At 36.1% G+C, this 23,157-nt stretch overlaps 1 protein-coding gene across 1 annotated transcript in view; it reads right to left on the minus strand.

The window, feature by feature from the left end:
* Positions 1-667: 667 nt before the first annotated feature.
* The window catches only part of CPN1 (carboxypeptidase N subunit 1), a 45,733-nt gene continuing 23,243 nt past the window's right edge, over positions 668-23,157 (minus strand). Inside the window, exons 5-9 of the mRNA XM_051981855.1 lie at positions 16,532-16,643; positions 14,348-14,487; positions 13,427-13,526; positions 6,694-6,812; positions 668-4,534 (exon numbers count right to left, since the gene is read on the minus strand). Coding sequence (XP_051837815.1) covers positions 4,367-4,534; positions 6,694-6,812; positions 13,427-13,526; positions 14,348-14,487; positions 16,532-16,643 — 639 coding nt within the window. The 3' untranslated portion in view covers positions 668-4,366. The remainder of the gene's footprint in view (positions 4,535-6,693; positions 6,813-13,426; positions 13,527-14,347; positions 14,488-16,531; positions 16,644-23,157) is intronic.

Raw genomic sequence — 23,157 nt, forward strand, 5'->3', positions numbered from 1 at the left:
ATAAATAGCATTGACTTGATGTGCTATTGTTAAAATGATCAAGTACAAGAAGAGGGACTGGACCTATGATTTTACTGGTGTAGAGAAGTCCCAGATGAAGAAACTCTCCTTAATCACTATTTATGAAGTACTTTAAGATTCACAAAGTAATTCCTGTGCATTACCTTCTCTTAAAATTAAAAACTTTAAAACTTAAAAAAAAAGCTGAGAATAAACATATAACACTGAAGTTAGGTGACTTGTCTAGGATCACACAGGCAAAATGTGAGAAGCTGGGCTTGAACCCAGGTCTTTTGGGCTTGGAGATCAGCTTTCTATATGCTACACCATGCCAGGGTGAGGATAGGAATTCTTAAATGAATTGCTGTGACAACATGTAGCCACTGAAAGAATTGGATGCCCCTCAATTGGAGAAGGGCTGAACAAGTTTTAGTATATGATTGTAATGGAACACAATCATGCTGTAAGAAATGAAGCAAAGAATGATTTCAGAAAATTCCAGGAACTTATATGAACTGATGCAGAGTGAAGTGAGCAAAAGCAGAAACATGGTACATAGTAGGAGCAATATTGTACAACAATCAACTGCACACACAACAATCCAAGACAATTCCAAAGAAATCATGATATTATCCACATCCAGAGAAAGAACTGATAAGAGTATGAATACAGGATCAAAGACAATTTTTTTCAGAATTGGGTTTTTATTTTTTTGATCTACAAATTCTTAAAAAGTCACAATGTGACAAATATGGAAATTGCACACATATAACCTATATCAAAATGTATTCCATCTCAGGGAGGGAAAGGAGAGAATTTGAGACTCAAAAATTTCAACATGAAGGTTTAAAATTGTCTGTACATATAATTGGGGGAAATAAAACCTTTTTTTATTTAAAAAGGGGGAAAAAGTGTCATCAATTGAATGCTATAGCTCCAAAATAGAGTACCATCTCAGAAACTGGGGATAAGTTCAGAAAATGTCATTCTGAATTATCTTCTCCCTTTCCTACCTTTTGTAAATGTATTGCTAATAAATGTGGAGGTTAGTTCCTAAATGGACTCATGTGTGATAAATTATGTTGGCAATTTAACATTTGTTATGAAAGCTCTAGTGACATAGGAAGTGATGTTACTGTGGAAAGAATGCATTTCTTATTTTGCCATAACAAATGATGACACAGACAGTTTCAGAGGAAATTGAGAAGACCCCAATGAACTAATGTAGAGGGAAGTGAGCAGAACACTAAGAGAACAATTTGTGCAATAACATTATGGAGAAAAATAATTTTGAAGGATCATAGAATTCTGAAAACAGTAAACCAGAAGTCCAAATGAAATTATATTACATATACCTCCAAAAAGAAAAATCGTTAATTTAAATGCATGAAGAAAAAGAAACATTTTTAGACATGACTTAATATGAAAATTTGTTGTACTATCATGGGCTTTATTTTCTTCTATTTGCTCAAGTGGGAAATGATAAGGGGAATTATGTGTGTGCATGCACCCACGTGCATATGCATATGCATGTGTGTATGGAGTCAGAACATCTGGGATTGAATCCTGGCTGTGCTGTTTAATGTGTTCCTTTGTGAAGATGAAGTGACTTCTTCAGATCCCATATTCTCGTCTTAAAATGGGAGATTTAGGTTAAAAACTGGAATCAAACTTAGAGATTGTATAATCTATGGTCCTACCAAATTGTTCATAGCTGGTAAGGATTATTATATAGAGGCAATGTAGGGAAATGTTGACCTTGAAGAAAGGAGACTCTGACCAATTGTGTGATTTTAGGTAAGCCAGATAACTTCTTGGTGCTATAGTTAACTCACTCTATAGGACTTATCTTGAATGTTGGAATCTGCTATTTGTGGAGGAAATTCCAACCCAAGGAATTCTCCATGCTGATGAAATTTTTCCCTTTCCCTTATTATATAAGGAATGCTGAAAAAGAAAGCAAATGGTCAGAATTTGTCCAACACCGACAAGCAGAAAAGGCATTTCAGTTATTCAGATAGGAGCTCCTTAGACAAAGATAGATTCTTCAGAGTAAAACAATCCAATCCAGGCCCAAACAAACCAGCAGCAGGACACACCCTGGCAAGCCACTACAGGCCTGGGATGAGGGAGGAGGGGGTGTGACTGAATCACCAGCAGAGGCTTCCAGAGCTCTCGGCCGTAAAGGATAAGAAGATTGAACAATTGATCAGATTATAGGGGACACATCACTAACACTGGATATAAATCCAACAGGGATTTAGGTCACAAATACAAGATGAAGAGGAATCCTAACTATGCTCAAAAAGTTATCAAACTGTGCATATCCTTTGACCCAGCAGTGTTTCTACTGAATCTATATCCCCAAGAGGCCATAAAGGAGGGAAAAGGACCCACATGTGCAGAAATGTTTGTGGCAGCCCTCTTTGTAATGGCCAGAAACTGAGTAGATGCCCATCAATTGGAGAATGGCTGACTAAATTGTGGTATATGAATGTTATGGAATATTATTGTTCTGTAAGAAATGACCAACAAGATGAATACAGAGAGGACTGGAGAGACTTACATGAACAGATGCTGAGTGAAATGAGCAGAACCAGGAGATCACTGTACATAGCAACAAAAGGATTATATGATGATCAATTCTGATGGACTTGGCTCTCTTCACCAATGAGATGATTCAAACCAGCTCCAATTATTCAGTGATGAAGAGAGTCATCTACATCCAGAGAGAGGACTGTGGGAACTGAGTGTGGATCACAACACAGCATTTTCACTCTTTCTGTTAATGTTTGCTTACATTTTGTTTTCTTTTTCAAGTTTTTTCTTCCCTCTAGATCTGATTTTTCTTGTGCAGCAAGATAACTGTATAAATATGTATACATATATTGGATTTAACATATTTAACATGTATTGGACTACCTGCCATCTAGAGTTGGGGGGGAGGAGGGGAAAATTTAGGACAGAAGGTTTGCAAGGGTCAATGTTGAAAAATTACCCATGTATATGTTTTGTAAATAAAAAGCTTTAATAATTTTTTTAAAGGATAATGAAAAAAAACACACCAAAAACATGTAACAAAAAGAGAACTGAAGAAATTGAATACTGACCTTCAAGAAAAATAGGCACTGATCTGTGGGAAAATTGAATCATGAACAATATTTTGGAGCTTAAAAAAGCCAAATCAGTTTTTTTCTTCAAAATCAAACTGTAAAACTAATTGAACACGGGATGAATATTTCAATGTAAAGCAACTCAGTTACAACAATAAACTTGATGTGACTTCTCCAAAAAAAAAAAAAAAGAGGAATCTTAACACATTAGAACTCATAGCCACAGGGGTGCAGAAACCCTGAACAGGGCAGAAAAAATCCTTATGGTAGCCATAGATCAGGAGAATAGTAAACACACTGCTCCTTAAATCATGCTACCTAGAAAGAACTAAAAACTTATAAATCTTCAGAATTACCTCTGAAAACAAGAAAACAGCAGCAAGGAAAATAGTGTCCCCTCTACCCCTGGAGCAAAGAACAACTTTTACATGTTTTAAAAACATAAGCTATTTATGATCAATTAACTATAAAAGAATCTGGTCACTATGAGGATAAGGAAAACACAAACTTAGAAGAGGAATAATGTCAAAGTAGCTAAATGCAAGGCTTCAAAGAAAAAGATGAGTTGGCATCAGGCCCTAAAAGAATTCTTGGAAGAGCTCCAAAAGATTTTAAAAATCAAGAAAGAGAGATAGAGGATAAATTGGGAAATGAAATGAGATAATCTAAAAAACCCTAAAAAAAAGAGTGTATCTTACATCAGACTCCTTTTGTAAATATTTGTTCACCAAGAAACTAGATAATTTTGGGTAATTTTGCCTCCTTGGCAGACTTGCACATGAGAATGGGTTACTTTTTGCAGAGGGTTTTAGAATTAAAATTCAAAGGGATTTTAACTGTCATCTGGTCCCCAGAGGATTAGAGGTCGAGGAATTTGTTCAAGGTCACACGGGTATCAAGTGACTTATATCCTGATACCAAATAAAATTTTAAAAACATAAAATGTTAATACTCCTGTAAGGGACATAAACTAGTCTGCTAGTTTCAGTTACACTATAACTAAAATGCCAGGATCTTGTTTGTAACCTCTTGTAGTTTCTAGGACATCTCCAGAACTGAAAAACAAACTGAGAATACCCTTTTTTTTCTGAATTAGTTTTGTATTTAAATACCTCACAGGTTACAAAATAGACAATTCATCTTATTTAATATCAGGTATAATAGGCTCTCATCAAGCGTGCCTCTTGGTTTTTCTTCATCCTGCTCGAAGTGACTGGGTTTAAGGCAACAGTGAGCAGAGTCCATGTGCATGATCAGGGCCTGCCTCTCCGTGTCTCTCTGCCAGTTTCTCGGGATGCCACCTTCTTTAGGAGGGTTTTTCCACTGGAAGCTTTGACAGGGGCTTTTTTCTCTTTTTTCTCTTTTTGCTCAGTGATTTCTTTAGTCTTTTCTAAGCTGTATTTTTTAAGATGAAAGTTAACCTAGAAGAGAAAGAAAATAAAGAAATATCAGCCAGGAAAACTTCTACACCAACATTGTACTGAGTGGCTCAGAAACTTTCTGGCCTTGTACCCCTTCAGGGTGCCAGGTCTTGAGACAAGTGAATAAGAATAATTAGCCCAAAGGGAGAGCTGGCTGCAGGTTCTAAGTGAAGATTTCATGCTGCCATCAAGGCATGAAGAAAAAGCTGAAAGAAGGCGGCTCAACCATTCTCCAAGTATACTCTGCTCATTTCAAAAACAGCCAAGCAAGTTTGGACACATCTCCTCCAGAACTTTATATACCCATTTAGAGATCCACCCACCTACCAATTTATTTAACCAATCAACTAGAAGTCCAAATGAAGTGGAGGAAAAAGATGAAGTCACTTGAAAATAGAATCACATTTTCTCTCACACAGCCTCCTTTCAACCATGGACTTAAGACACAGTGATCTTTTTTTGTTGTTGTCCTGTGATTATGGTTGTGTCTAATTCTTCTTGACTCCGTTTAGGATTTTTTTGGTAAAGACTCTGGAGTAGTTTACCATTTCCTTCCCCAGTTGAGAAACTGAGGCAAAAAAGATTAAGTGGTTTGTCCAAAAGCATCAACAAGGAAGGTTCATTCTGGTACACTCCAGTTTTAAATCTTTCCTTTTGATTCTCATCTGCTCTTTTAAGTGGTAGAAGAACTCAATTTGACATGATTGAGACTGAATAGTAATCCATTTCCAACCAGAATTATTTAGCCTTTTATTATTTAAATGACTATTTGTCATTTAATCTATCTGAGCCTCTGGAAAAAAGGACCTGAATTCTAAGGTCCCTTCTAACCCTTGATCTATGAGTCTATGACAATAAAAAGGAGGCTCAGTGACTATTCATGGAGCTTTCTTCCATCAGAGAACCCTTCCTTTTTTCTACTCTCACTAACATTCTTTCTCCTTCCTTTCTCTATAACTTATATTGCTCTGACTCATTTCTATAGTCCATACCATCGACCATATATCTTATTTACTTGTTTTCAGAAACATACATTGTGAAGGATTACTTTGGGAATTTCATATGAAGCAAAGACACAGATTTATAAGGAAAGGAAAGAAGGAGAGAAAAAGGGAGGAAGAAAAAGAAGTCCTGTTCAAAGTTCTAGTCCTATTTAGCTAGTTCACTAATTAAAAAAAAAAAAGTTCAGAGCTCAGTATTGTGTAGAAGTCAGAGACCTTAGTTCAAAATCCCTTAACTTTTATCCGGGGCTAAGGAATGGTCTAAGATGGGTGGAGTCAGGGGAGAAAGCCTCTCTGGAGACGGGGCAGGTCAGGAGCTTTGGAAGGAGGCTGTAGACTAGGGCTGCATTCCCAGCTTCCTCATCTGTGTGATGGAAAGGGGGTAATGTTGGGGTGCTGGACTATAACGAATTCTCAAATCCCTTTCAGTTTTGTTTCTATGATTCTGTGGTTGAAAATAACCTTGACTGGCTATTATTATTTCCCACAATTCTCATTCACTAGATGAAAAAAGTCATTTAGAGCATTCTGGACTCAGAATGCCAGATGTGATCTTGGTTGTATGGACAGCTGGCTTGACCAAGGGACATACAATGCCAAGAAAGAAAGCACTAGGAGCCACCTGGTGGTTAAAAGTGAAACTTTTCAACTAGTATCCAATTGATAGTAATCATTCTGACCATAGATTATAGATTTAGGGCTGGAAGGCACCCGTGGAGCATAAAATGATTTTTTTTAGTAAATAGTATTAGTTTTCAATATTTGTTTTTTTTAACAACACTTTGAGTTCAATCTGACAGAGATTATACAGAGCACTTTATTTTATAAAATGTTTTCCTCTTAACAACCCTGTAAAATAGGCAGTGAAAATTTTATTCCCTCCTTGCAGGGAAAGGAGGTGATTTCCCCAAAGATATGGTTCACATCAGAATTAAGATAAGATTTTAGGAAAGGTGCCATTTCCCTCCATAATCAAAAAGGGGAAAGGAAGCAGGAAAGGATAGTTTGGAGAAAGAAGAATCAAGAAAAATAATGCATAAAGAAAGTAAGGTAGAAAGAGGAAAATAAGAGGTTGGCAAAACTTAGGGCCATGAATATTAAGCACTAAAGTTTCCTACATCAGCAAGGAAGGTATTATAAAACATTGACCCAACTCACCTGCATTGCCTCTGCAGGTCCAACTGTCACAGTTGCTGTCTCCAAATAGTACCCAGGTGCTGTGGCAGTGACAGTGTAAGTACCGGGTAATAGCAGTCGGAAGTAATCACCTTGCTTACCTAAAAACCATAAGGATAAAATTCAGTCTGTAAACCAGAAACCTTATAGTGATCCAATGACACAAATACAAACACAAAGTTAAATAATGTTAATGCAAATTAGGGATATTAAAAGAAAATGCCAATTATAGAGATACATATTAATCCCACTATGCTCTCTGCATTGCTCAAACAACAGTCAAAGAGTTTCCTTTCTGGGCCATTCTCTCACTCTCAAAAATTTGTTTCTTTTAAATTGATGGAATAAGACAAGCATTAAAAACTTTATGTATAATCAATACATGAAATTGCCAATCTTTTATGTATAACTTGCTATTTATTTGGGTGTTTCTTTTTAAGATGAATCCTGGCTTTGTCTTTCATAATCTGGCTCCTTCTTGCCTTTTCACTTTATTCACCCCCATGTACTTTGGATCCTTGCTCCTTGCTGCCCCTTTGACAAGATAGTCCATCTCCATTGGCCATCCTTTCATTCCTGGAATCTTCTTCATCCATATCTTCATCCTTCCTTCTGACATCCTTCAGACTCCAGCTAAAATCCCACCTTGACAATAAGTCTTTTCTAAGCCCCCTTACACAAAGGCCTTCATTCTGTTGATTTTTTTCTATTTATCCCTCTCAATCTTGTATAAATATAAATATAAATATATATATATATATATATGTTATATCTCTCATTAGACTGGCAGCTCCATGAAATCAAGTATTATTTTTAGCCTCAATGCTTAGCGCAGTGCCTAGGAACATGCAGTTGTTCATATATTCTTGTTGATTGAATTTCGACTGAGAAAATATTCAAGCAGGTTATTTTTCTTGGAGTTTGGGGTTTTTCTGATTGATGTTTTCTTTTACAACATGATTAATAGAGAAAAATGTCTTGCATGACTATACATAAATAACGTTCATTAAATTATCGACGGGGACAGGACAGAAAAAAAATTTTGGAACTCAATTTTAGAAATGAATGTTTAAAATTGTTTTTATATGATTGTAAGAATATGATAAACAAATAATTAAAAATTATTCAAGCAAGGGCCTTTTTTTTTTTTTAAATAAGGAACTCTGTAGAAGGAATCCCTAAAGTAGACAGGGTTTAGCCTATATTACATCTAAAATTATACATTGTTGAGCAGTTGCTAAACTGCTTTGGAGGGCAGTAAAGTGCCTCAGTGGATAGAACACTGGACCGGGAGTCAGGAAAACCTGAATTCAAATCCAGCTTCAGACACTTACTAACCATGGAACCCTAGACAAGTCACTTAAAATAACAAGAGTCCAATATTTCTGCCAAGAAAAGCCTAAATGGGATCATAAAGAGGCAAATATGACTTAACCCCTCCCCTCAAAAAAAAACAAAACCCCAATCTTTCTTGGTACAAGGAGTAGTCAATCTAAGAATTATAAACTCAGGATTACAAAAACAAAGAAAAAAATACAGTAAAATTATAACAATGAAATTAATTATATGGGCTTTAGGTTGTGTTAAACTCTGTACTAAATACAGAGGTACAAAGAGAAAAAACAGTGCTTGCTTTCAAGAAATTCACATATATGGAACATATTGGTTATGAGATTTTTTTTTCACTATTACAAATAAATAATTTATCATAAAGTCACTATGAAATCAATAAAGATTTACTCCTCTAGTATATATGTCAACACTATTTTTTCCACTATAAATGATATCTTAAGAGTTGTCAATTTTATCAATAAAAGGATTCAAAATAAGCTTTCTTTAATGGGTAATATTTAAGCTTAGTCTGTTCTGAATCCTCAACTTTCTCGTGTTTTTTCGCCAATAAACAGTCTTATATTTCCCCTATATATTTTTGTATTCATTTATGTGTGCACATTTTTCCTCTCAGTAGGATGTAAGCTTCTTGAAAACAGGTATTATTTTGTTCTATGGGTGTTTGGGGTTTTTTTTTGTTGTTGCTTTTTTAAGCTTTTTTTTTTTTTTTTTTTTTTTTTGGCAAACATTCTGGAGTAGTTTGCTCATTTGACAGATGAGGACCATATTTATAATATAAATGAATGCAGAAGACAAAAAATTTGCATCTAAAGGGAACAAGATCAAAGATTCTCAATAGAAATGTAAATAAGGGCAATATTAGAGATGCTTACAATGTTCTCAAAAGCAACATGTGGTGTAATTAGCACAGGTTGTGAAGTCTATGGGATTTGTTCTCTACTGGTTATCCCTGTATTATATGCTCTTTGTCCTTGTAGATCTCAGCAGTTTCCTATTCAACCTTAACCAGTACTTTGATTTCCCTGTCAATGTTTGATCCTGTTGGCCATTCTTTTGTAAGTAGAATTTGTGATGACTGAAATTATACAAAAACTGACACACAGGATGCCATGTGAGACATCTGAGTCTGGGCAGTTAGTGAGTCTTGGAACTCTCCTTGACTATGTCTAGGTAAGTGAATATAGTTAGACACCTCTGCATATATGTATTCCAGAATTATATGTTTCTAGGACTCCTTCACTATATCCTTTTCCTAAAAAATAGCCCAATTAGGCATGTGAGTGCAAATAAGTAGTGTTTTCATGGCTTCATTCTGATACCTGAGAGGGACAAGAAGAAAAGGCTTCCTGGAGAATAATTTAGTCTTGAAGAAAACCAAAACCAACTTGAGGAAAATCCCTAATATGTTAGATAGATGCCCTGTAGCATATTTATGAAAGGATATGGACAAGATTTGCAGCGTGAACAAGTTTGCAAAAGATGGGAGAAAGTACTCCTATCAATGTGGTCACAGGTCCATTGTGAAATGTTACGTTATTTAGTGCATTTCGATTTAAGTTGCTATCAGCTAGCAACCACCTTGGCTCTTCAACTGAAACATACTTCTAATTTTGCATTACATGAGTTTCTTGGACAATTATTGGTGGTTTTTTCCCCCTAAGAATACATTCTACAGGGGCAGCTAGGTGGTGCAATGGATAGAGCACCAGCTCAGAAGTCAGGAGGACCCGAGTTCAAATCTGACCTCAGACACTTAATACTTCCTAGCAGTGTGACCCTGGGCAAACCACTTGACCCCAATTGCTTCAGCCAAAAAAAAAAAAAAAATACATTCTACATATAACCCTATAAAAATAGGGACATTCAATTCATTTACATCAATTTAGCATTATAATTATTACAATTAGTCTTGGAGACCTAAGTTCAAATCCTGCCTCACTGATTACCTATATGACCATTCATAGATCACTTAACCTCTATAAGCCTTATTTCTTCATCTATAAAATGGAGATAGTAATAATATCTATCTTACAGGGGTTGCTTATAAGGATTAAATGAGATAGTTTTTTTTTTTTTTTTTTTAATGATCTATCCTGTTTTATTGTCAAGTCAACAAGCAATTATTGACTTTTTTTTTTTTGGGGGGGGGGAAGAATATGAGAAAGAACCTTTCCTTTCTTAACTGTCTTTTTCCTACCTATTTTTTTTTTGTCTTTGTCAATATGAAATAACCTCTGAATGATTCAATTTGTTCTTTTGTCTGTTTTTTTCTGTTTTTGCTTCCTACCTCCAAAACAATGTAGTCCTGTCCATGTCATCATTGTAATACCCTGTACTTACTACCTTGAAATTGGTATCTAGATCATTCTATACTATTAGCAAGTGAATACTAAAGGTGATGTTGGGGATAACCTACCTCAGAAGGGTCTTTGTTTCCTGTTTTTTGGTCAGGGAGTTGGGTTTAAGGGATTTGCCAGGGTCACACAACTATAAATATGAAGTATCTGAGGCCAGATTTGAACTCAGGTCCTCAGGACTACAGGGTGGTACTCTATCCAGTGCACCATCTCAATGTCCCTAGATGGGGGGATTGGGAGTGGGTCTTAACCTGGGTCTCTTAATTTGTTTGTTTTAATATTTTGATAACTATATTTACAATAAGAAGGGGTCACAGGCTCCACCATATTGTGCCAAAGGAGTCCATGACATAATTAAGAAAAACCATCAATCCAACTCTTCATTTTATAGATAATACCTTCTTTAAGGGAAGTTCACCCAGGTTGTCAGTTTCAGTAACTTGAACTTATCCCTTCTGTTTCCAAATTTAGCCTTCTTTTCACTCTGTTTAGCTACCTCTTCTAATTATACTTCTCTCCATACTATCTCTAATTGTCTATCTTGTTGACCAAATATTTCCTCCAAGGCATGAACAAATTCATTTATAACTTATCTTCTTGCTTTTCCAACACATTATAATTAGAATGAGGTGACTGAGACTATAAGCTGGGTACAGATTCAATTTGCCAATTAGCACTTTCAGTCCTTCAACCAAATACAAACTGAAATTAGAATCTAATTAGCAACAATAATTAGTTAAAATGGGATGTTAAGTGGCAAGCTGGGATGATCTCGCCATCCTGCTCTTCTTTCCTACTTTGCCCCCCAACTGAGGGTATTCTCCACACTGTCTACACCATGACTATGGTGTGTAATATTTACTTAAGGGACAAAATTCTTCTTTGCTTTGTTCATAAAGAACTTCAGGATTCTGAATACCTGATGATCAAAGTTATTTCTTATAATCAACATTCAAAGTGATTTAGCATCTTACTAAACATTTACTTTTAGGTTACTTCTATGGAATTATGACCTCATTGACATGGGTGATCCTAGATTGTGTTCAATCATGTCCATGATCCATGTTTTCCCATAATTCCTGATATCTTCCTCTGTATTTTTTGACTTTATGTGGATATACATTAAGCAAGTAAGCTATTCAATAACTATTCCTTATCCTTCCTGATCTACTCCATTTTTTAGTCATGATTGTCTCGTATGATAACCCTTATGGCACTTCTTGTGCATAAAGTTCTTTAGTAATGAGTTTTTACGTCCCTTTAAGTATACCTTGATCCTCTCCATTGGCCTTTGGGTTGTCCACAGCATAAATTCTTCAGCAACAATGCTGTTTCATGCTTTATAGATCCAAAGCACCAAAGTATAATGATGTTGAATGAAAAGACCTTTGTTTCAGGGAGAAATCTGAGACCATCAAAAGATAATCCATTCTGGCAGCTAGGGGCACAGTGGATAGAGCACCAACCCTGAAGTCAGGAGGACCTGGGTTCAAATCTGACCTCAGACACTTAACACTTCCCACCTGTGTGACCCTGGGCAAATAACTAAACCTCAATTGCCTCAGCAAAAAAAAAAAAAAAAAAAAAAAAAAAAGATAATCCATCCCTCCATTTTCTCTCTTTCATTTTGGGCTAAACTCATTGATCATCTGTAGAATCCAAACAATATGTATGTATTGATGGCTCCTTGCTATAGGTTATATAGTGGTCTGGATGTTTATTTACCATGTATGGACATTTGTTATCCTTTTGGTTTTAATTCTATGTGGCTAACTTTGCCGGAAGTGGTGATGGACCTCATTTAGGTGGCTTTGTGATGTTCACTTATCTAGCCATCCACCAGAAAACCAGGACCCATCTGGGTACCTTGCCTTGGCCAAGCCTCTGATTATCTTTCTCATCACCTGGAAAAACCCTCCATATCAGGCTTCCAAAGACCATGCCTTTACTCCTCTGGGTTCCTGGCACTCTGAGCTGTCCTGACTTGTGCTTGAGTGAATAAAAATTCTCCAAGTAGGTGGTAGAACAGATCAAGCATGGTATTTAGAGCCAGGAAGACCTGAATTCAATTTTTGCCTCAAGACATTTAACAGCTATGGAAGCATGAGTAAGTCAGTTTCCTCATTTACAAAATAAACAGGACCAGCCTCACTGTTTTGAGGACCAAATTAATATACCATGTAAAGTTCTTATTATTACCTAACCCACTATACTGAGCCAGTCCCAGACCATACTTTATGTACCATTCAGTCATATGCCATGTAACCAGGAACCACTCATCTCACCATCTGCCCAGCTACCAAACACCTTCCCCATCCTTTCCCTTTCCTTTCCTTGCTCTGAGAACAGCAACTAAGAATACTCTCACTATTACCGAATCCAACTTCCCTATGACTTCTTTGACAATCCCTGTGACTTTCTAGACTAAAAGTTCTTTCTCTATCTGCCATTTCTTAAATATCCTATATTCTCTTGTTTGAATAAAAGTTCCTTGAAGGCAGGGAATTTTTTGTGTTTGCATTTCCAGTGCCAAGCACAATTAGTAGGTATTTAATAAATGCTTTTTCATTCATTCATTGCATACCTGGATGCAATCATCCTGAAACAGGTACACCTGAAGGACCTTATCATCTATGGATAATCTATTTGATGAGGATACATTTTGGTGAGATATTTGTTTTACGTTTTACTGTCTCTCTGAGGAACATAAAATGTAGTTGGTGAAACTGACTATATAGAAAAATAACTATCATAAAACGTATATTCTTGCACAGAAGAGCTCCAAACTCATATAGGATAGAATTTCTGCTTTTCCCATATCTGCTTCTCCTAGAATAACTCATTTGCCTTAGCAGCAAATGAGTTTATTATTATTTTTAAAAAAGAATTATGACTATCTGATTCAGCTTTTTAATTCATTGTCAGTCTGTCTTATACCCATGATGGGGGTGGAAGGATTGGAGAATACTAACAATAGTGCTGAGCAAAAGACAGTGGATACCTACCTGAAGTAACATCATGAGCAATCCCAGCAATAGAAATTACTGCTCCTGCAATGCCATTGTTATTTTCATCAAGAACCATTCCCTTGATGCCATGGTGAACCTACCGGAAGAAGTTATGATGTTGTAAGAACTGTTGCCCATTCATTTTAGGGTTACCTACTGAGGGTCTAACTTGGGAGACCTCTTCCATAAAGAGCTAAATTCTCTTTCTTTTATTCATTCTATCAACTAAAGGTTTCAAATAACAATAGCCTTATTTCTATTTAGTGTAGAAAGCTACAATAATTGTGTTATGGTCCTGAAACTCAAAGGCAAATAAGTTTCCTTATGCCCTTTTCCTCTGATCTATTGGCTCTCTATCTGCTTCCAAGGTCATCCAAATCTCTTGCAGAGTACTTAGAAACATCACATGCAAAAGGGCACTTAAAACATTTTGGAAATCAATTAAGGAAGAAGAGAAAGAATGGTATTGGAATGATTCCTAAGAAAATGATGCCTTGTTGCTTGCAGTGTATAGAACTATAAATTAGCAGACCAGATAAAAGAATATGGTTCGTAATTATGGAAATGAAGAGGAAAGGCCTAGATCAAATCATTTTCATAAAGCAAAAATTTTAGGACTTGATTTCTATCAGATATGGGATTTGGAAATGGAGATAGAGATAAATCTGTAAGAATAACAGTCATAAAACTGGGAGGAAAATTTTATTGTAGTAAAAAATGTGGAAAATAAACTAGTATCAATGGGGCATTTAGAAGAAGCAAGGGCTAAAGATATCACATTGGAAACCTCTACAGAAAGAGACAAGGTCTCTTGGAGTACTTGGGGTTCTCAAAAAAAAAAAAAACACTTTCATTTACAACTAAAAAATCCTCCATTTTGTGGTGCAAATATAGAAATGAAAAGTTAGGATTAGTTACCTCTTCTAGGAAACTAATCAGTGCCTCTCGGTTGCCAAGCCACTCCCTTTGCAGCTCCTCCTGGCGCGGAAACTTATTGCAACTCAGTTCCAGAGTGATTTCAAAGCAGTTGGTATGGAGATAATTGAAGTCTTGCATGCCTATGAAAAAAAGGGGGCAGTAGTAGATTTGTACATCTGAACACCCTATCCTACCTCTCCCAAATGAAACTCTTCCATCCCCTAATACTTTCTCTTGGCACCTAAATTTCTTCTTCCACACAAAAGCCTTTCCTGCTCAAATTCTTGCCCATCTTACTATTCTTTTAAACTCCCATCACCATGAAATACCTATCATTCCATCTCTATCTCACTGACTTAAAATTATTTCTTTCATCATTTCCCAAATGTCCTTAATTTAATGCCAGTGCTCTAGAATCAGGAGTATACTGGTTAATGTTTAATAATTGTTTTTTTGAATCAGAGCATGATGGGAGTTTTGAAGGGGGGGGAATTATTTTTTTAAGTATAATCTGCCTTATTTCTATTTTATCTAACACTTTCTCAAGACAAGACAATAAACAATGCAATAAATTAAGCTCTGATTTATGGCATTTGCCAATTTCTGCACTGAAAACTTAACATTTGGCATCCAGTAAGATCTGGTTCCAGTAAACCACTGCTTAGAACTAAGGTTACCATATGAACCCCACTTTTAGTGGAACAGATTAATTTTGTGATGGAATGTCCCAAGTAAATGTGGTAATAGGGAAAGGAAGAAAACAACCATAGCAAAACGGCTTTCAGAAACAATCTTTGCAAATTAGTTTCAATAAAACAAACCTATAGTGTGGCCAAAGAGACACATATATATGGGAATCATGAAAAATAGAATGATTTCTTTTACAAACACATACTTTCTAGCTGAACTAGTCAATGCCTAGGTGTCTCAAGCATCCCCAGGAATGAGTCATAGATGCACTGTATGGAAAAACTGGTATCTTATACTGCTAGAAAGCACAGGTCTATGTCTTATTAGAAATTAGAGAGACAATAGCATCACCCCAAAATAGTAATTTGCAACCATCTTTTAATTTATCTTCTTGAGAAGATGCATTTATAGAGGCAAGATTATGCCCGCCAGGTTTTCAGAAATAACAAGACTGATTTTCTTTGTTATCTCCTCTAGGATGTGACATGGTATGGATCATTCTGCACTTGAGGTCAGGACAACTCTAAGAATGAAATCTGTCTTGAGATACTTAACTATGTGTGTCTAGGTGAGTATAAAATGAAGAGGTTGATTTCAAGGAGCTTTAAAATCTTTCAAGCACTAAATTTATTATCCTATAAAACTCTTTTTTAGTTACTATGTATTCAGCACCTCCTAGAAGCTAAATAAGATGTTCTAGCCACCTGAGTACCAGGCCAGGGCCATAACTAGAAATTTTTATGGCTAGAACAAGCGAAGAGCATGGAGGATGTACTTGGAGTTCACACAAGACACAGTCTTGTAAATCTTAGCCCTGGAGAAAGTCAAGTCACTCTTCCTTAATTTTGATTCTGCTAAGTATAAATTACCTTTAAAGTTTCTAAATAATCTTTAAGAGAAGCTTGAAGGAATTCTATGATATTGGATCCCTAACCATGACCTGTTTTGCAAAACTTATAATGCTTTTCTTAAAAGATTACTTTGAAATTCTCTTTCAAATAGAAAAAAGCATTTATAATTTTATTTTATGATGGTATCTTTAGGCATTAATAAATCTTCACTTGAAATTGTTGTTTCTTTAAAGTCATTTAGTAACATTTTTACATTTATAAAAATCTAATTCATTTTTTTCTAAACCATAGAAAATCCTGAGAAAGAAATATGTTTTTAGTCACAAGAAGTCAGATAAATAAAATATATCCTTAAACCCATCTTCTTCCTTCATCCCTTCCAACAAAGATTATCCTAGCTATCAGCTCAGTCCTTATCAAAAGCAGAAAGACAGCGAGCATCAGTGTGCTGGTAAATGTTTAATAAGTGACTCTCTTACCATCCCCCTCCCTCTAACCCCCCCTCCCCGACTTTCTTTCCAAGCCTCTAGGCTGAACATCTGTTGCATCCTTTTGCTTTCCCTCACTATGAATAATGCTGCCTGTCTGTCAGGATAATGAAGCCGCTGTTTCCATTTACAAATCTTCCTTGAAATCCCCTTACCCTTGCTGACAGAATACCAGGAAGCCCCATTGGTGATGCCATCAGGAAAGTAATCGCCACAGTTCCAGCCCAGGTGCATCCATCCATGTGCATAGGAATAGACTTTGGCCAGCTGAGGGGAAAGCACGGTAGGAAACATGACCCAGAATATACCAAATTTATGTGGTAATGTTCACACCTAGAATTGGGGGTGAAGTCAAAAGTCACTCAATTAGCTGTGTTAATCAGCAAGATAGTGGGAAAATCATGAATGGAGAATTTAAGAGCCATGGGTTTTAGTACTGACTCTGTCATTAACCCCACTTTGTAAACTAGAATAAATTTTATTTGGGCTTCAGTTTACTCTTCTGTTAAAAGGAAGAGAATAGGTGGTCTTTAATGCCTCTTTCAGCTCTATGTTATTTTGGGATTGAATTTAGGAGATTATAATGTTCATGTTTTCAATAGATATTACTATTCATATATAGGAAGACACTGGAAGCAGGTTTTTGAAACCACATAAAAGTAACATTTTTGAACACCATGTTTTAACATGCTGCACGTTCATGTCAATGTGCTTTAAATACAAATTTTTAAAAACTCCATTTCATTTGAACTTCATAATAACATAATCTTGTGAATTAGGCACTAAAGGAATTATTAATTCTAGTTTATAGTAGAGGAAACAAAGTCGCAGGAAAGTTAAGTAACTAGGATCACACAGCTAATAATTATCAGGAAGAATAGGAACCCAAGGCTTCCTGCTTTCAAGTCCATTATTATCTCCATTCCATCCTGCTTTTATGATGTTATTTGATGGTCAATTTTTAGGATAGCATAGTATTTATGTTGGGTTGTAGACAGCATGGACATACATGGTCAAAACAAATAGCAGACTGTCTAAAACACCATAAAAAATGATAACTGAAATCTGCATGTAGATAATAGGGTGACTTGCCTTCATTTTTTTGGGTTATTCTCTGACCCATTGATTAATATTTAGAGCCTCAATGCTTGGGCCACTTAATATTAAAGTATTTTGTGTTGTTTGTTTGTTTGTTTTTTTCAGAAAGAAAGACAGAAGAGGGAAAAGGGAAGAAGAGGTAGGTGAAGGGGGAGAGAGAGAGAGAGAGAAAGAAAAGGGGGATTGGGGAGGACAGAATGTGAATAATCTTCTGGGGACAAAAATGAAGAAAATGGTTTAAAGGGAGGTCTTAAGGGGAAGTACACTAAAGGTGAAAAGAATAGTTTATCCAAGAAGATTACAATTACTACTAGGACAAAGAAGGGAGGGAAGGACAAAGAATGTGCCTGTTGCTGTTCTTCACAACAACAGGGACATTCCAGGGGATTTTTGGAGAAAAATGTAATCATCTCCTCAATGAACCTTGTTAACTCTTTCATCTCTTTATAAATTAAAAATGCATGGTTGTATCCTCAGATGGTGGACATAAGACTAATGGCCCTGTACATCTATTCAATGGATGCCAATTATTTATGTATCATTATTGTGCAACGTGCTGCACAGAAAAGTGCCTTATAAATACTAGAGTTTAACAAATATACATAATATTGTTGAATGAACTCTCTTTATGTTGAATGTGAACTTGTAAGGGTTGCCTCCCTATCCAAATGCCCAGGTCTTTCCAGTCCTATTAGACTATCTCTTTTTTCCTTCATTGCTAAACTTGGAAAAAAAAATACCAATGCTTCCACTTCCTCCCTACCCACTCTCTCTCCTACCCTTTGCAATTTACAGGAATATAGAACTTACAAGTTAAAGGATCTTCAAGATCATTTAGTTCAACAGCTTTTTTTGTAGATGAAGAAAATGGGACAGAATGGTTAAAGCATTTGCCCAAGATCATTACTCTTGTTGAACTGCTTCCCATTTTTTAAAGCTCAAATCAAATGTTGCCCCCTCCATTCAGACTTCCTTGATCTTTCTGGTTAGTCACAACTCCCAGTGTATGCAGCACATTATTTTTCAATTCTATAAAGCATTCATTAATTGGCATTGTACATTAGTTTCCTATATCAGTCACGTGCTACTACATCATAAGCTTTTTAAGAGAAGGGATCTATTTATTTCACTCTCAAATTTAGCCAAGGGATCTGTATACAATTGTTGTTCAGTCATACAATCTTGTCCAACCCTACATGACCCCTTTGACCACTTCATGTGGTTTTCTTGGCCAAGATACTGGAGGGGTTTGCCATCTCATTCTCCAATGTGTCTCTATTTTCCAGATGAAGAACTGAGGCAAACAGGGCTAATTAAGTGCCTTGCCCAAAGCCACACAATTAGTGAATGTAGAGGCCAGATATGAAACCATTCTTCTTGACTACAAGTCCAATGCTTTATACACTCCAGCATTGTTGAAATTCAGGGAAACCCCCAAAGTAACAGAATCCTAGTGGCCTGAGCTCCCACCCAAGAAGAGGAGACCAAGGGTCAGTGGATGAGAAAGAGAGGTCTGACCCTTGTAAGAATAGGTCCCTGACCTGGAGGATGACTCAACTATTCTCAAGGAACACAGACAACCTAGTACAATCCAAATCAGACTGGAGAATGTCCTTTTGGATAGACATGAAAGAGTCTATTAGTTAAGAAAGAGCCTTGCCCTTTAAAGAATTCTGATTGACTTTAGCTGATCCAGGACTTTAACAGCTAGAAGGTTTTGTCTAGGGGAGAGGCTAAATAAATAGCTATCTATTGCCCAAAGATAAGCCTCTTTCTTTTTCCTGTAAAAGCAGCTTGCCTAACAAATTGCTGATGCTACAACTTCTCATTGAGAGACCTTCCAGATACAGGGACCAGACCAAAGCTACTTACTCTGGGCTAAACTAATTCTTGTAAACTCATCTTATGGTTCAGGATAACCCAAACAGTACCATGCCTCCTGGGGATTTATTGTTTTCTTTCTAGGACAGAGCAGTACTATGTCAGAAAAGGCTTTTGTTCTGCATAAGCTATCTTGAAACAAGCAATAAATAATTCTGATTTAAATTATTTATTTAGAAAGAGAATTCCAGAGCTGGAAGGGGCCCCCCTCATTTTACAAATGAAAGAATGGAAGTCTGGAAAGGCTAAGTCAGTTGTCCAGATTCATGGAGGTGTCAGTGGCAGAAGCTGTACTGCAATCCCAGCCTCCTAACTCCCTGGTTGGAAGGGGCACTCATCTTCTCGGAGGGACAACCTGGCATAACTGCTTGCATGACCAAACCATTCTCAGTACTAGTACCACTATGCATATCCTCCAATGAACTTGTTGCAGACAAAAATTACTCACTATAATTCTGCCTTTAGCATATTACATTGTCTTATTCACATTACCAGCATAGTTACATATAAATATCTATCATGTGTTCATCATACACCATGTACCAAAATTCCCAAATACACATTTCCTACTACTCTGGACTTCATCATGTCCCATACACCCCTTCATTCTGCAAGACCATCTCTAAATCTCATCTCATCATTAATTTTTGCTCCCTGGAGACCCTCCTTCTGATTGGAGCATAGGAGGCTCTTCCCCAAATCTTCAGCTTATTAAGAGACTCAAGCCAACCATCTCTTCATTTCATATCCAGCTGCATTTCTCTGATCTTTCCCACTAATCATGTACTTTCCTCTCCTCACCTCTTTCAGCTTCTTTATTTTGTGTTGTCTTTCCTTTATTAAATTAGATTCTCCTTGAACTTTCTGATATTGGTATTCCCACAGCTGAGTATAATGCCTGGAACATTGTAGACACTTCGTAGAAGCTTAGAACTGATGGAAACCCACAAATCTCTCCCTGTCTGGGAACCTAGATAATTTTGGGCAATTTATTCATAAAGATTAATTCACTTGCATGTCATGACATCATCTTCCTGATTTCATGGTTCTCTTTGGGGAATGAAGGACAAACAACAATCTTTTTAGTTTTCATGCCTTCCAAAGTTTATGGCAAATACTCATGGAACAATTAAAAAACAAGAAAAGCATCTAATAACACAGTCTCTGCCTTCATGGAGTTTATAATCTTGCTAGAGAGAAAAGAAAAAGAATGTAAATATAAAGTAATGAAACAATTTAAAACAAACAAAGTTGTTGTTTGGTTACATATCTAAATGAGAACATTGCTCTGAAGTTATGATGTCCTTGGGAGGCTAGACCCCGTGATTCAATCGTTATTGGAATCAATTTCCATTTCAGGGAGAAAGGGGGACTGAAATCTGCCCTCAGGACCACATCAACCACAGTAAGGGAATCACTATATTCACACCATAAAGAAGATTAATCACAGCTCATTGACCTTGAGTTGTCTTTAATTAAAAAGCAACCATCTAAGGACAAAAATTTGCTACAACTAAAACTAATCAAAAGAACATATCATAGGCTTCAAAGCAAAAGAAACATCATCATCATAATGAATTGGTAACCTTTCATGGGAACCAAGTTGGCCACAGAATGATCAAATTCCTACATATTTTAAAAAATATTCCATCATTTTATATCTTATATTTTTGAGCCACTGAGATCTTCCCCATCATTTTTCCTAATGTTCTATTCATCTGAACCATGCCAGATATATTTTAAGAACTGAAGAGAAATAATTCATTCAACCTGAAGATATTATCACTATCTTTAAAGAATTTCTTGTCTTTTAATATTATTTAATGCAAATTCAACATTTGTGTTGTGTATTGTGTTTTATTTTGTCTTTAAGATTCTAATGAGAATGGCTATACTTGGAATGATTTTTGAATGACATAATTTGAGCGCTGGAAGGAACTTCATCACTCCAATATAACTTGATAAATGACCTTCTGGTCTTTACCTTAAGCACTCCATTGAGGGACAATCCATTATCTCTCAAAGCATTCACTTTGTTTAATCTTGCATTCCAATAGTGGAATATTTTAATCAGATTGAGCCTCAAAAGAGAGTAAAAAGATGTTTGATGGATGGATGTTATCAAGAACGATTTGCTCACTCCCCAATAGATTAAATGGTCATAAGTTATAAACAGGAAGTTTTCAGAAGAAATTAAAACTATCTAGGAGCAGCTAGGTGGCACAGTGGATAGAGCAGCAGCCCTGAAGTCAGGAGGACCTGAATTCAAATCTGGCCTTAGACACTTTACACTTTCTGGCTATGTGACCCTGGGCAAGTCATTTAACCCCAATTGCCTCAGCCAAAAAAAAAAAAAAAAGCTATCTATACTCATGAAAAATGATGTAAATCATTACTGGCACATAAAACAATTGAGATACTGCCTCACACCTATCAGCTAATGTGAAAGAAAAAGAAAATGAGGAACACTAATGCTTTGTTGTGGAATTATGAACTAACCAAACCATTCTGGAGAGCAATTTGGAACTATGTTTAACAAATCCAAGCATACCCTTTGATCCACTAGTCCTCAGTTTCTTCATCTGTAAAAAGAGAGGGTAGGACCATATATCTTATAACTCTAAATCAATGATCTATTATCTAAAGGGTCAATAGAAATAAGTTCTTTGAGGTATTCTCTATACATTAGAGCAGCTCAAAAGGAAAGTAAAATGTCCTTAATAAATGCATACCATAATTACCATATCAGGTACCTATAATCAAATATCACATCTACAGCTTAACAGGAATTTGTGTGTAATTTAAAATAAAATAAATGTGTATGATATTTTTTTTGGGTATGCTCTGATATATTTATCAGTTCTTATGCTATGGGATCAAAATCTTCCAAACCACTATGACTTAACACAACCTCTCCTTCCTCTGAATTCTTATTCAATTATCCAATCAATTATGGATACTTTTCTTTGTCTTAAACTGTTAAATGAATATATATTTAGACTGGTTAGAGCTCAGCATATGTGTCATTCTAATATATATATTCACACACACATACATACATACTATATGCTATAAATATTTTGTACATATATAGATCCTTTCCCCTTTTTAAATTATACAGATCTAGTAGTAGTATGGCTGAATCATAGAGTATGCATGGGTCTATGTTGGGCACAGTTCCAAAATGCTCTCCAGAATGGTGTATCTATCTATCTATCTATATAGATGTGTATGTGTGTGTGTGTATAGATATACACACACACACATACATGTAGTATATAAAATACATAAAGAGACAGCTAGGTGGTCCAGTGGGTGAAGCACTGACCCAGGGGTAAGGATGACCTGAGTTCAAATCCAGAATCAAATACTTTTTAGTTGTGTGGTCTTAGACAAGTCACTGAACTGTGATTGCCTTAAAAAAACTAACCAAAGTCCCCCAAATTAAATTAAAAATGGCTGTCATGGGGCAGCTAGGTGATGTAGTGGATAGAGGCGTAGCCCTGAAATTAGGAGGACTTGAGTTCAAATCTGATCTCAGACACCTAACACTTCCTAACTGTGTGACCCTGGGCAAATTACTTAATCCCAATTGCCTCAGCAAAAAAAACCCCACAAACAAACAACAACAACCAAAAAAAACCTTGACATTTGTATAGCAATTTAAAGTTTGCAAACACTTAACATGTGCTTTGTCATTTGATCACCATAACAACCCAATCTGGTAGATGCTATTATTATCCATATTTTACAGATAAGGAAACTGAAGCCAAGAGGGTTATATAGCTAGTAAGTATCTGAG

The sequence above is a fragment of the Antechinus flavipes genome, chromosome 2 (genome assembly GCF_016432865.1).
Source record: "Antechinus flavipes isolate AdamAnt ecotype Samford, QLD, Australia chromosome 2, AdamAnt_v2, whole genome shotgun sequence".
Lineage (NCBI taxonomy): Eukaryota > Metazoa > Chordata > Mammalia > Dasyuromorphia > Dasyuridae > Antechinus > Antechinus flavipes.